General features: G+C 43.7%; 1 protein-coding gene across 1 annotated transcript in view; it reads right to left on the bottom strand.

Annotated features, from left to right (window-relative positions):
- Positions 1–2,547: 2,547 nt before the first annotated feature.
- The window catches only part of rnf11b (ring finger protein 11b), a 37,187-nt gene continuing 25,003 nt past the window's right edge, over positions 2,548–14,731 (bottom strand). Inside the window, exons 2-3 of the mRNA XM_056276225.1 lie at positions 6,663–6,832; positions 2,548–5,827 (exon numbers count right to left, since the gene is read on the bottom strand). Of these exons, the coding sequence (XP_056132200.1) occupies positions 5,656–5,827; positions 6,663–6,832 (342 nt within the window). The 3' untranslated portion in view covers positions 2,548–5,655. The remainder of the gene's footprint in view (positions 5,828–6,662; positions 6,833–14,731) is intronic.

Below are 14,731 nucleotides of genomic sequence, written 5' to 3'. Positions count from 1 at the left end.
CTGTGGTGTGTGTTAAAGTGGGTTAGAGATTGTATACACGCTATTGGCTGGGTTATGAGGAAATCTGATGCCAACCGATAGCTGGGAAGTTGCCATACATTACCAGCCACTTCTCTGGTTTTGTGCTTTAAAGAACCCGTTGTGGAATCCACCAGCCATACTTTTACAGTGTCTTCTGTGAAGCATTATTTTCCTTCCTTCTTTTACCAATTCACCCTTTTCTTTCTGTGGAACGTCTCACACTCACACTACTACCCTCAGAAGTACATGGACCAGACTACTTACAGTGTAAGCCCCTCAACACCGCCACTACTACTGTTTGCAACTGCCTAACAACTTAGCAACCACTTATCATCAAATCGAAACTTGTGTCTTATACCCTATGGATGTGTATTTTTAAAAGATGACTATACCAGCCTCATGAGTGACGATGAGTGACGAGGAGGCCGATGAAGATGATGAGCAGACATGAAAGGTCAGCCGGCCTGTAAGTGGAGTGAGGCTTTTATAGAAGCAGGAATCCTCTTCTGGGATGGAGCCCAGCGAGAGGGAACCCCCACACAGGGTACCCCCATTTACTTCCATCACAACCAAAATCATATTAGAAGTTCCCTGTAGAGAAACACTTTGTTTAGGGTTTGTTTATGGAAATGTTTTTGGTTTCGAGTTAAATAAATTCCCCTGTGACAGGGCGTCCTTCCTATGCCACACCCTTTGGTGTGTGGCATGAGAATACACAACACTCTTTAAACATACGCTCTTAAAGTCCTGGTAGCAACATGCATGCATGCGCACCCCCCCCCCTCCACACACACACACACACACACACACACACACACACACACACACACACACACACACACACAAACAATGTCTTGACAAGTGTCAACACGTATACACTCATTTTGAATTAAAGGTTTATAAGAATAAGGTTGTTAGGCTCCAGCCTCCCCGCGACCCTGAGAGCAGGATAAGCAGTTCAGGTAATGGATGGATGGCTGGATGGATGGACAATTATTGTTGGGTCGTGTTTTTCACAAACGGCTACTTATTTCATTTCTGTGAAAAAAAACACTTTTGGATATTTGTCATCAATGGTGTGTTATTGTTCTTTTGTGTTTGTCATTGGTAATGATATAAGGCTGGTCTATATATTGGGTAATAGGTAAATGTTATCTTTAAAAAGTTATGATGAAAGACATTTTCATCAACATTGTACCCCTGTGTGCCAGTCCCGGCTGGACACTGCAGAGATACATAAATGGAAGCGGTTGCAGGTGGGAGACAGACGTGATAGACGGTGACGTCATAATAGAGGTCTACCGCGGATGGTGAATACACGGTGTCTGTTCGCAGGCCTTGCCGTGTCTTTCTAAGACTCACTCCAACAGAAAGAAATTAGACAATCCAAAAGGGTCCCAGTCCAAGTCCACGACAGGAGCATTATTCAAAGGACAGTTCAGTTTAACCCTTCCTCCCCGACTGCTCCCTGACCTCTGTCTGTGCTGCCTGGCTGAAGAACGGTTAACGTCTGATTTCCCAGTTCAAGCGTGTCAGCACTCATGTTGGCACTGCTTATGTACACATTTCACACGTTTAAGTACATTTGTTTCATGTCTGGGATTCCATGTGGCCTGAGACGATGTTCAGTGCTGCTAACGGAGTAGCTGAACATCCTTTCCTTCGCTAAAATCATATTTTTAAATCAGTGATCTATCAATAATAACCGGCTGTAGGCAAAGGCTATTGGGTATAATTGAATTATTTTCACCCAAACTGACTTCCACCCGGGGGCTATAATATATTCAAGCAGAAACTGTGCGGTGGGAATAAAACCTTTTTTGTGTTGTTGTACTAAATAGCTAGATGTTAAGCAGTCTACCATAGAGGAAGAGGGCAGAAAGCACAAACTGGCATGATCCAGGCTGCGAGGCAAGAATAGGCCTGTCCAAATACCCAACACGACCCGTCAATCATCACCAGATGGCCCAATGGATCCGCGACCTGACAGCGATCCCTCAGCGCCTCGCGGACAACGTCCCGAATAGGATCCGTGGAGGAACAAACGAGCGTGTCAAACGATTCAGTTTCAGGTCTTGCACGGATGAAATTTTAGGATATTATAGGTATCCAATTTTGGTCAAAAAATATGAAGAGAACATCAAACAGGACATGTCAAAGACGAAGCAAGTAAATATATCCGATACAGGATCTTCCGCGGATCACACCGTGTATTTACACGTCTTGTCCATTTGCAGACATAGTATCTCTGAACAGCATCCAACTCCTTGATAAATACAAACGTATCACGGCATCTGGTTGTGTTGTATTCGTGTTCATTTTCTTTTCAGTGTTAGCATTTCGTTACAAGGGGCAAGAAAAACAAACATTAAAATTGATTTACAAACCTATGGTGGCATTCGCTCCTAACGCCCTGTATAGGCCACATAACGAGGCGAGCTGAAAAGTTCAACATTCATGTTCTTGTATGGAGACAAGAAATCACACCGACATTAAAAAAAAGATGTTTCGTTACACTGTTTATTTTTTACCTGTAGTATATATCATATGCACGTGTATACTTACAAATAGGGGAAATTCTAACAAACTTTCATACACATCCGTACCGACACACACATGAACCGTACACGTATCACAAAAGTGATCCTGTGAAGAAAAACAATCCTATACCATGTTTCCCTCGTCACTTTTGTGATCTGGGACAGTTTGTGATTATATAAACGAGTCTGTCCCACAGTGGGAATTAAAAACAGTCTTCTGCAACTGTTTCATTATCAGTGAATACGGACCCGAGGGGTTGACAACCAGATTTCCCGTTTACTGCATAAATGTGAGTTTGACCAAGTGTCTGAGTGACTGTTTAGTCCAGTATGACTATTAAGAGTCTGGCCTTGGCAGACTACTCGTTTTAATAAGCCGTTAGACGTGTGCATGCCAGTGTGAGCAAAACCTCCCTCCAGTGAGTTTAGTGGGACTACGGGACGCGCGCGCACACACACACACACACACACACACACACACACACACACACACACACACACACACACACACACACGATCATGTGACCTTCAACATTTCCCTCGCTCCGCCCCTTAACTTTGCAGGTCCAGCCCAGCTGTCAGCCTATTGGATGTACTGGAACGATCATGTTTCTAGGCTCCTCCTTCCACCCGTCTGGCCAATAGGCCGCTCCTCGTGGTGCGCCAGGACCGTTATGGGCAGAATGAGGAACTCGAGGAGACCAACTGCTTATCCAGGGGGGGGAAGGCGATCCGGGCCAAGTCCCGTGTTACAATGACAAAATTTTCCTTTTAGAAAAAGTAATTGGACAGTTTTCAGCAAACGCTGGGGATCCCCAACTTCATATGCACAATGATTGTGTGCCACCTGACCGCCCAAGAATGTCCAATTGCCCAATGCCCCTCTTTTGTTTATTTAATTAGATGGAATCTTGCATTAGCAGCAAATACCAGCCCCCACTAACATTTTAACCTAAGGCATTGAAGCTCCACCTTGACGATGGAGAAATACGTTCAACATAGTAATGAAGTAGCCAGAAGAACGGTGCAAAACCAAGGTGCTTATATCGCCAGTCTATCTCTAGTCGCCCACTAATCGGGGCAGTTCAGCCCACTGCGTGTTTGCGTGCGCGCGCGTTTGAGATGTGCACCATGACCTCTAAAGAAGGGAGATGGGCAACATTTTAGGTCCTGCAAAAATCGAGAGTACTTTTGACCCTCTTGCAATGTCAAAATAACATGGGAGCAGGTAAATACAAATGAGCTTTTTAATGTCTTCTTGTGCTTTTACAGTTAACTGGGTGACTTAGGCTATCAACATTTTCTGAATGTCAAGAGGCACAGACCTAAACATTATGAAAGTGGGAAATGAACTAGCATTGAAAATTATTTTCAAATGAGAAGAGAAGAAATGATACATGCCCCTCAGGAATAGGCAGCAAAACAATCAAAAGAACTTAATCCTCATCGAAAGACACCAGTTCAAATAATGAACACTAAGACACAGATCAACTCATGGTCTCATCAAAGTGATCACATTTCTCAGATATCACAGTTGACTCACATGACTAAGAACCGGATCCCTCTTGTAGTCATCTACGTCCTGGTGAAAGCAGCTGCTGGAGTATTGTGTCTCTTTTGCATGTTTTAGAACTGGCTCTGTGACCTGGCTGCAAGATTCCTGCTATGGAAATGGTAAACAAACACCTTTACCACTGCAAAGCTCCATGTGTGATCCAATATTCTCAGTAACCAAAAAAGGTAAACACTTGTTCTTGCAATTAAACGACTGAGTTAATATAACATGTGACCAGGACACCCTTTCTGAAGTCAAGTCAGTAGTTTAGTTTTTCGTCATCACTCACAGATTCTTTGGGTGGGGGATTCTTGGAACACACAGTTTGCTTATATCATCTCGAATATTGAAAAACATCAACTTCAAATACCACATACTTTCACTTTTCAGTACTGTATTGAATGCATTTGCTGAATATTTCGTATGAAGAAGTGCAAATATTTCTCAGACATTTGATAACCTGTCCACAGAACTGCTTTGTGCTTTGGCCAGTAATGTGAAGCCTCACTGTGACTCAATTGTCATGAAGAGTATATCGCTCTATAGCCATTTCTATGGTAGCTATGCATCACATTAGTGATTCAAGCACACATTCTATTTTAGCAGGTCTATTGTACTTCTTTCCCCCTTGTTAATAAATATGAGTTCAACAGAGCCCTTGTGCTGACTGACAGAATACAGGACAGATTTCACAAAACCACAGGACAGTCATTTAACCAACCTTTTTTCCTTCTCTGTAAGAGATCTGTACAGGTACACAAATCAAGGCCTGTGTGCAGCACATCATATTTATACAGAGAACATTTGCTTTTTTTGTGGCAGACATCTACAGTCCAACTTCCTTTTTTTTTTTTTAAATCAGGTATCTGCATATCCAGCAGTTTTTGCTTGAGATATGATACTATAGCAGGCTTTTTTGTTTTTGGATAGTTATCTACATATCTGGCAAGTCCCATGAGCATTTCCTCCCTCCATTTCCCTCGTGTTTTATTATTGTAAGATCAAGAATCGGGTTTCTGAATCCGACACGTGCAATACCTTAGACCAATGATGGCATTTAGGTGTCCTTACTTTCACACACTGAATAGGATAATCTCAACCGACAGTTAGTTTTGGGGGAGGTGTGTCTTTGTAGGTGCGTTTTTCAAAAGCAAGATGCTGGAAATATTTCCTGGTCACACAAATAAACATTTGGTCCATAACAACTTCTGCCCTGCTTGCTTCTATTTTGAAACACCCCCTCCCCCATCCATCTTCATCCCCCCCAATCCCATTTGTCTTTTCTCCTCCTGTCCTCAACATCTTTGCCCATTCCTTTTTTCCACCATCAGAGAAACCTGTCCAGCAGGCCTTTTGATTTCTCGCTTGACGATGACACCTACTTCAGCCTCCCTTCTCGGCCAGGGTTAATGGATTTGCAGGTCGACCGGCTGGAGGTTGTGTGCGTTTCTTTGTGTGTGTGTGTGTGTGTGTGTGTGTGCACGTGGGCCTCGCCATCTTCGTGTGTCCTTGCCCTGTGTCTGCGGGTGCATGTGCACATCAGTTTGTCTCGTAAGAGGAAAGCAGCGCAGCATCCACAGGCTCCATGCAGGAGGGGCAGGTGAAAGACCTCATGAGCCAGTCATCTATACAGTCCATGTGGTAGATGTGCATGCAGGGCAGGAACCGGATGGGGTCCCCATAAACAAAGTCCATCATACAGATCACACACCTGCACAAGGGAACAGATGCGCGCGCACACACACGCGTGCACACACAAAATTAGTCCAATCCTACTGGAAAAAAGTGAATGTTGAAACAACATGCAGACTTTAACATGGGATGTGGACAACTTCAAATGCAGGAAATTACAGGGAGGAAGCAAAACAAAGAGGGAAAAAAAACCCTCAGGAAAATGGATGCAAAAATCCCATCCCGCTGTATAAAAAGATGTTTATCTTTGGTGACACACTCTACTCTTCAAAGATCCCTCTTTATGTTTCCAACCACTTTCTTAAGCAGAAATGAAAAAGTAACAAATATGACAGAAAATGTCAAATAAGTGTAGTATATAGAGACGTTACATTAATGGGCGTGCCTGTCATAATCATGTCTTAAAGCTATCTGTAATAAAGACATGGAACTCTTCTGAACCCTGTGAGGAATTTTCTTTTCACCACTCTTCCTACATAGAAAGGGGTCAAAGGGAAGGATCGGTTACTAGACCCCCTCACCCACACTCAGTCGGGATGTGGTAATACAATTTGACACTGGTGTTGACCTTTAACACTGTTCACAGCTGGTATTACTGCCTTTGGCCACTACAGAGGGGGTCGTTGGTCACCCCCCCTATTGTGCACTGCCGTCTGTAATCGATCCAAGGTAACAATCTCATTAGATACCAGCCAGCAACACCAAGTAGCTGGACAAAGAGACTGCCTTTCACACACCAGTGTTACTTTTGTGCTGTATGTCATCAGGGATACCACCCACGCCATTATCCATCTATTCTAAGAATGACATAATTCCCAAGAATTGAGTATGGCGGGCTCAGTGGTTCTACTCACTCTCTGATCTTCTTCTCAGAACCATCCCGTCCCGGGTCGTAGACGCCCTTGGGGAGGTGCTGGATGAGGCCAATTCGTTGAGCAATGCGGACCTGCTCCTCTTCCGTCAGCTGGGTAGCGAGCCGGGCCTGGCTAGGCGTTGGATGGTACACAGGCACGTGAATCTGCTCCTGCACACAGACACAGAGACAGAGACAGAGAGACAGAGAGAGAGAGAGAGAGAGTGGGTGGGGGATGTGGTTGAGAGTCAGATCAAGGAGACGGTTCCCTTGTGGTTACCTTGTAAAAATAGATCAAAACATTTTTCTGACAAGGATTTGGTTGGCAGGATAATATGGAACAAAGATTCAAGAGAGACACTCATGACAGTCCTTGCCACTGGTTCTCTTGCTCTCTTTCTCCATCTGTCTTTGTCTGCCTGACTCAAATATTTCCTTTTCACATTTCTGATGACATTTGCTAATCAAGCTACTCCACAGGAAAGCAGGAAATGACAGCCTCTATCTCCCCTGGCTGGCAGTGACAGTATGTCTTTTCTTTGGAAGCTTTTCTTTCATTTCTAATTTCAACAAGGTTGTGGTCACTGCACCCAAATTTTATTTCCTCTTTTTTCCACTCTTCTTCACTATAAAAAGAAAATCTGCAACTTAACTATTACTCTGTCAGTAATCATAACACTTCAATTTCTTGTGTTCTTTAGTTTGCTGTTGCCAGTAGTCAATATAAGAAATTGTTTTGTTCTTTGGTTTCCCATTTTGCTTGTGTTCCCTTTTGTTTGTGTTCAGTGCTAGCTGCTGTTAGGCGGTTGCTCTCTGAGCTGCACCTGTTAAGAATGCTCTGTGATAAAGATTCAGGTGACATGAACTTGCAAGCTTTCTTCTCTCTTATGAACATGTGGTTATCTACAAGGGAAACAAACCCCCCACATGCTGATATCGCAGTCTAATTTGCTCATCCTCAAATTTGCATTAAACCCAGCAGTAGCCACTTTACATGTGGCATGAGCAGAGGTAAACTTCCAGTTAGCATTTCACAGTCAAGGTTAGACAGAGAGCTGGTTAGTAGCCTAACAACTGCAGACAGGATTAAGTTGTGTTCCATTTACACTTACAATTCTGTTTCAGAGTTAACAGACTTCCTCAACATGCACATCATCCACCCCTTTGTTTTAGTGAGGTGCTGTCTTTTTCTTTACATGGAGAACACCACCTGCTCTTACTTCATTCAGTGTTTTTTTTAAAACATAAAACAAACAAATATAAAATTCACCAGCCAGCACCAGCAAAAGAAAACCACAACCCTGGAATGAACATTTAGTGTGCTTTCAACTACTAACTGGCTCATTCTTGTTGAGCTGAGCTGAAAACAGCTTGTTTTGATGCTGAAAAGCAGAATAAGAGGAAGAATTTCCTACACGGATAATGCAGTAGGACGTGGCAATAATGTTTCAATCTGCCCCCCTCATCATACTCAACAGCACGGTGTCTACGGTGAAAACCTACAGATTTCTGGGTTCCACAATCTCCCAGGACCTAAGCTGGGCATCCAACGCAGACACAACCATCAAAAAGGCCCAGCAGAGGATGTACTCTCTCCGCCAGCTCAGGAAGTTCAACCTGCCTCAGGAACTGCTGATTCAGTTCTACACTGCAATAATCCAGTCTGTCCTCTGCACATCCATCGATGTCTGGTTTGGATTGGCCAACAATGGACAGTCAGGACTGCAGAGAAAATCATTGGTTCCAACCTGCCCTCCATTCAGGACTTATACACCTCTAGACTCAGGAAACGAGCAGGCAACATCACTGCAGACCCATCACACCGTGGTCACAACCTGTTCCAACTCCTCCCCTCTGGCATGGACCACAGAGCACTGTAACCCAAAATAACCAGATATAAAAACCGCTTCTTTCCGCAGGCTGTCACTCAAATGAACAGTTAACACTGTCAAATAAATCCAACCAATTTGTACATACTGTACTGTACATTGTACGTATACAGGTACGCTCTGTCGTGTCCATCTACCTCAGGCATGTATGTAAGTAACCTGTTAACATCTATTTCAGCGTCTCTGATATATTCTCTGCACAATTGCACTTTATTACATCTTATTTTGTCTGTATATAGTCAATCCTTGTGTATATATCTGAAGATTGTTGTGTTGTAGTGTTGTTATTCTATATACACTGAGAGAGCCACAAAACCGGAGTCAAATTCCATGTGTGTGCAAACCTACATGGCCAATAAACATGATTCTGATTCTGTCACTGGAGAGGAAGCTTTCTACCAGATTCTGCAAACTGAAAGTACTCGACTGACTGTGAGACAGTTTCAGAGCTCATCTTTTACAATTTCCCTTTCAACCATACTACAGTTATATCCTGTCAACAGAAGGCTTGTAACACCGAAAGGCTCACACTAATAATTTTACAACAATTATCATAATCAACATCACATAACTACAAGCAATAAATCGGGCCTCATTTTGGAGATATAACCTCAATCAGTAGATGGCAGCATTTCCCCATGCCAGCTGCAGGGTGACATGGGCGTTTTATCCTTCACTTTCCTGGAAATGAGACTGATATGTAATAATAAAAAAAAAACTGATTCTCTGAACCCTGGCAGTTAAGACTTGCTTACCATGACACTGAAAACCTGCTTCAGCATTGTTACCAGCTTAAGGGTTAAAGTATTGAATCAAACACCGCAGTATAACATAGCATGAAAAAGATTAAACAGCCTTGAAATATTTTGAGCAATTTAAGCAAGTTAAAGGTGACAGGGAGAGAATAGTTGCTTGAAAGATCACAGCTCAACTCCCCTGCCTGCTGTCAACTACTAGGGGCCAAAAAGTTGAGTCATCAAACTTCTTTATCAAAAGACATCTGGGGCACTATTTCCTCACAGAGAAGAAGTAAGGCAAACAAACTGTGTCAGTAAATATATTCTTACAGGGATTGAAGTCCAGAAATGTCAATTCTAACTAAACCAAATGGGAAACAAAACAAAATAATGTACCTGGCTCTTGGGGGAAAAAACTGATAGTGTAGTTTCTCAAATTGGACGCAATGGCACTTTTCAGGACAGATCCTACAGTCACCACTAGTCTAGACTAAACCAGTTGACAATACTTCTAATCCAAGACCATTGCCACATTTTGCCCCTCTCTTCCTGTATTACAGCTGTTTCTTAGTCTGGTCTCAGACCAGCTGTACCAGTCCCCTCTCAGTGCCAGTCTGAGCCCTGCAGAGTGCTGGTGGCACACACATATCCGACACAGCTGCCCTATTCTTTGGGTGAGTCCATCTCAAAAACTCGCTTTTGAAAGAGTACAGTACAGTAGTGATGAGTCTGAACTGATCTTGACTGGTCATCTCCATACTTTTCCATCTTCATTATTTTTATAGCTAACATTCAACTTGATTAGGATTATCGACACCCCTCACATAAAGACAAACATTTGATGAATGTGCAAGGGTCAACACACAACAATGCGCAACTGTTAGAGGGTCAAAACCTAGAAAAATATAGAGGACTTAATTTCTCTTGGTGGTTCTCCCCTCTCTACTCTAACACTAAGCACTTCCTCCTCCTCTTCCTGTTTCCTACGCTCCCAGGCCTCCTCTGTCCATCCGTCACCTAATCCATCCTCCATCCCAGTGGTATTCAATCATGTGCTAAGGACAGTCATGTACGTGCAGGTTTTCATTCCAACCCAATGCTACACCAACCGATTTTATTAACTAGTCCTCTGTCTAGAGAAATCTGCTGGTTAAAGCCTGTGTCTGTCCTCTCGACAGCAGCAAAACACACCTGAGTAGAGATATAATAGGAGGAATGGGTAGATACTAGTAGGCTGAAATTTGACACCCTGTTGGATCCATGTTCACAATGAAAATTTTAATGGTAGAGCACTTCCCAGATACAGTTATAAAGTGCTTTACACAATGAACAAAATTGGATAAAAAGGTAAAATGGGGCAAATTTAAGCCACAGACAGCAAAAATATAACCATAACCATAACCATAACAATAAAACAGTAATCAAGCCTGAATGATATAAACGATGACATCAATGATAAAACAGAAAGCTGAACTTCAAACCCACTGAAACACCACCACCGAGTAAATGCAGGTTTGAAAGACTGAGTTTCAACTTACCAGTATTAAGCTCTATCTTTTCTTTCACAGTAACATGTTAACAAAGTTTAGGGCCCCAAATTCAAAAACCTTTTGAATTCTGTCTTGACTTGGGGACAGTTAAGAACATAGCTACTGCCCTGCACTTGCTTGTTAGAGTAAAACAGCTGTGCAATCACACATTTGCAATGATGAGCATCTGAGAACTCCCCCAAGAATGGCTACAGGGCTCTCACGTTGGCTAGTGGCAACTTCAATTCAACAGTTAAACAAATGCCCTGCTCAAGGGCACGATGGCAAAACTTATAAGGAGAGCAACATGACAATAACATCATCCAAAAACATCCTATCTGCAGTTTTAGCCTTTCAGAATATTTTCTCACTTATAATAAATCATGACCTTTGCTGGGTAGCACGTTTCATGAACCAGAGACCAATTAATCCTATTCCAAATCAACGGTATATTTCATGTGTACCGCAATCACTCAGAACATGAGTCTGTTTTTGATCCCTGGACAGCGGACATTTTAGTTCTGTACTATTAACAGCGATAAGCCTCTTTCTCCAGTTTGTGTGTTTAATTTTCCCTACACTTGAAGACCCAGAGCATTCAACAAGGCAAAGGCCTTGATATAACTTGGTCTACTCGTTGCCCATGTACATCAGTGGTGAGCTGACTAGCATACCGCTGGTCTCTTGGCAGTGCAGCAGCCTAAGCCATGATGAGTCAGCATGATTTCAGCAGCTGGGGCTTTGTCAGACGCCTGGGCAAGCCCTCATTTTTCTCTGCTCTGCTATTCTTCTGAAAGAATGGCATGCCACTCGTCGGTGTCCGAGACCGACAGACAGGCGGTAGACAGACATGCATGGTCCCAAGGGAGCAGAGGCAGCAGCTGTAGCGTATGTGTGTGTGTGTTTTGGAAAGGGCGGGGCATCAGCAGCAGCAGTAGTCAGCAGTGTTTGTGCCATCATATGGCTCTCCCTTCCTCATATCCTTGCACTGTGTGTCAGCTGGGCTGTGACAACTGGTCATTAGATGACCTTAGGCTGACCAGAAGGACAGCAGCAAGGGGGAGGGAAGGTAACAGCAAGGGAGCTAGCTGAGCCAAAGTACAGGCCCTGGTCTCCTGTGAGCCAGGCACTCAGTGGCAGATCCTGTCAGACTGCCAGCCTCTTGGCTGCTAATGGAAAGAGAGAAGCGTAAAGGAGATGGCGAGTGAAGGAAGGATTAGTGAACACAGATGGTTGCAATTTATCTTGCTCATCACTAAATGCAGGAAAAAGAAGAGCAGGGAAATAGCAAATACTGTAGCTAGCAAGAGGCACTCTCTACCCACAAGTTCAATACCAGGCCAAACAGCTCTTGTCTCAACACTCAAACACCACATAGGCTCTTACTCAAAAAGGTGATGGTACATACACACACACCTCATCTTTGTGTGTGTGTGTGTGAGTGTGAGAGAGAGAGAGAGAGAGAGAGAGAGAGAGGAGTTGCCTGACATGACCTGCCTTGGGAAATGCAGGAACGGAAAACAGCCGTGAGAACAAGAGTGTTTGTGTATATATACATGTGGTTTCAGTAGCAGGAGCCAGAGCTCTGTGGAGAATGAGTAACCAGGCCAGGCACCGACAGTACTCATGACAACTGGACATGGTCCCTCATCAAGGCTACGAGAGTGAACAATAACCTACAATCTATGAGATGTTAAAAAAAGAAAGAAAATGCATGAAAAACTTTAGCTGACACAATGTTTTAAATTTCCTGAGATTTGCCGATTAAGTCTGAAAAATAGCCTGCCAAATCAGTCTGGCAGTATCTGCCAAGCAAATCTTCCAGAAACAATTATTTGCACAGAAACAATTATTTGCATTTTATGACACCCTGGCCAAATAGGGGGCTGATCTCTTTCTCTCACACACACACGCATGCACACACACGCGCGCGCGCAGGGGGGGAGGGGGATATGACCCTGCACTGTAACTGAAGAAGCATGAGGGTGCACTTGTGAGGAAACAACACCAGAGACCAAAGCTCTCACACTCTGAAATCTCACTCTTCTGCCTAGGGCCTGTGGAGTAACAAAACCTGTGAATAATGACCTGCACAAACCTGTGCACAACACTGGCAGGCATGCACTCAGTCACAAACCCACACACACAGGCAAGAAAGGGAACAAAGGAGGACGAGACGTTATCATCATCGAAGGATGTGTTTGAGGGTTTGTCATAACAGGAAGGGCTGACACTGTGGGGATAACAGTATGTGTTTATTACATTACTTGGTCAGTCGGATAAAAGCAGGAAATCGGAATCATAGTGGGTCAGGTGTCTGTGTCGGCTCAGTATGAAGAACAGTTTGTGCATGGATTGTAGATGAACACACACACACACACACACACAACACACACACACAAAGAAACCCCTACACAGCTAGTTAAATACACATGAATACAACAGCTAGTGCCAGCTGTATTCCTAAGAAGTAAACTAATCTTACTCAGTGCGGTCTAAGCTGAGTCACAACCAACGAGAGGCCCAGTCGGGGAGCAGCCTAGTCATCTGTGTCATCTCACAGACTATGAAATCATGGCAGAGTAGCGTCAGCCATCGAATAGACAGAAACTTACATAGAAACTTAAACGCAGTAAAATACTTGGAATACAGAAATACACACTGATGTACATAGATACACCTAGGTAGCACATAGACCCTGCAACATCACACAGGCAACAACAGTCACAGGGTGAGTTTGTTCAGTTCCCCTATTGCAAGAGGGAACATGACTTGTACTAAAGCGGGTGCTTTTGCATCTGAGGGTCTTGTCTCAGCAGCCCAAGGGAGAAGCTTTATGTGAGGGTGAAGTAATTTCCAAGTCAAAGCTTTTGCAATGACATGTAGTAAATTGGGAGTAGAGAGACCAATAATCCTTAAGGCTGTGTGTGATCTAGAAAACTGTGTTTGCATTGTTTACAATGAGCATATTGAGGGAAAGATTGTGCCATATAGGAGAACCAGATTAATGATACTGCAATGTATAAAGGAGGAGAAGGCGGGGTTGGATAGACTCTTCAGACTGTGTATGACTTGAATCTTCGCTGTCTTCTGTCTCTGAAAATAAGTGCCATGGGATAAACAAACCTCGGCAGATTTTCATAGGTTCTCTCACCCAATACACTGACCAACAAAACATCCTGACCTAGCTGACCTCCTCCTCCTGGGACTTTATGAGCCAGAGACACAAAAGCAAGAGGTGGCAGGCAAAAACCCCAGTCTGAGGGAAAGGAGTGAAGGAGAAGGGTATTCACATGAGGTCATTTGAGCATTCAGGAAAAGCAACCTCAGTGGTGCTGACTAGCTGATGTGTTGACCAAAGCCAGCAGACTGGATCATTGACCAGTAGGACAATGCCCCGTTTATCCCCCACCACCCACACACACCCCACCCCCAAATCCGCCAGTTTGCACTTTGTCATTAAGGCTTTCCATTGTGGTGTAATGCTTAATGCTGTCATAAATGGCTAAAAGTAGGACCATATCTGATCTCCTTGAGTCACTCATGCCTATTTGGAAGAACAGAGTGGTTAGTCCAAACTCCCATTTATCCAATATGTTTCTCTTTAGCTGAACAAAACAAGGAAGTCCCCTCTCTTCCCACCCAGAGCTGGCAAGTGGCCAGAGCCGGGAAAGAGACAACACCTGAATGGAAGCAGCAAAAAGTTAGCAGATGTCACACACACACAGCAGCATCATCGGGGCTCAAGTGAATCTATTACAGGACAACATTTTTTCTGTCAAGTTTTTTTTTTCTTCCATAGTTAGTGGGTGGCAAGGCCTGACACAAGTTGGCAGCAGTTGTTACCCAGTTCCCAAAAGCTAATATCATTGCCTGCACAGGAGTTGCTGTTGGCTGTGTTGTGGGCTTTCCTAG

The sequence above is a fragment of the Lampris incognitus genome, chromosome 3 (assembly GCF_029633865.1).
Source record: "Lampris incognitus isolate fLamInc1 chromosome 3, fLamInc1.hap2, whole genome shotgun sequence".
NCBI lineage: Eukaryota > Metazoa > Chordata > Actinopteri > Lampriformes > Lampridae > Lampris > Lampris incognitus.
The sequence above is the reverse complement of the archived record's forward strand: the minus strand, read 5'-3'. Positions and strand labels throughout refer to the sequence as shown.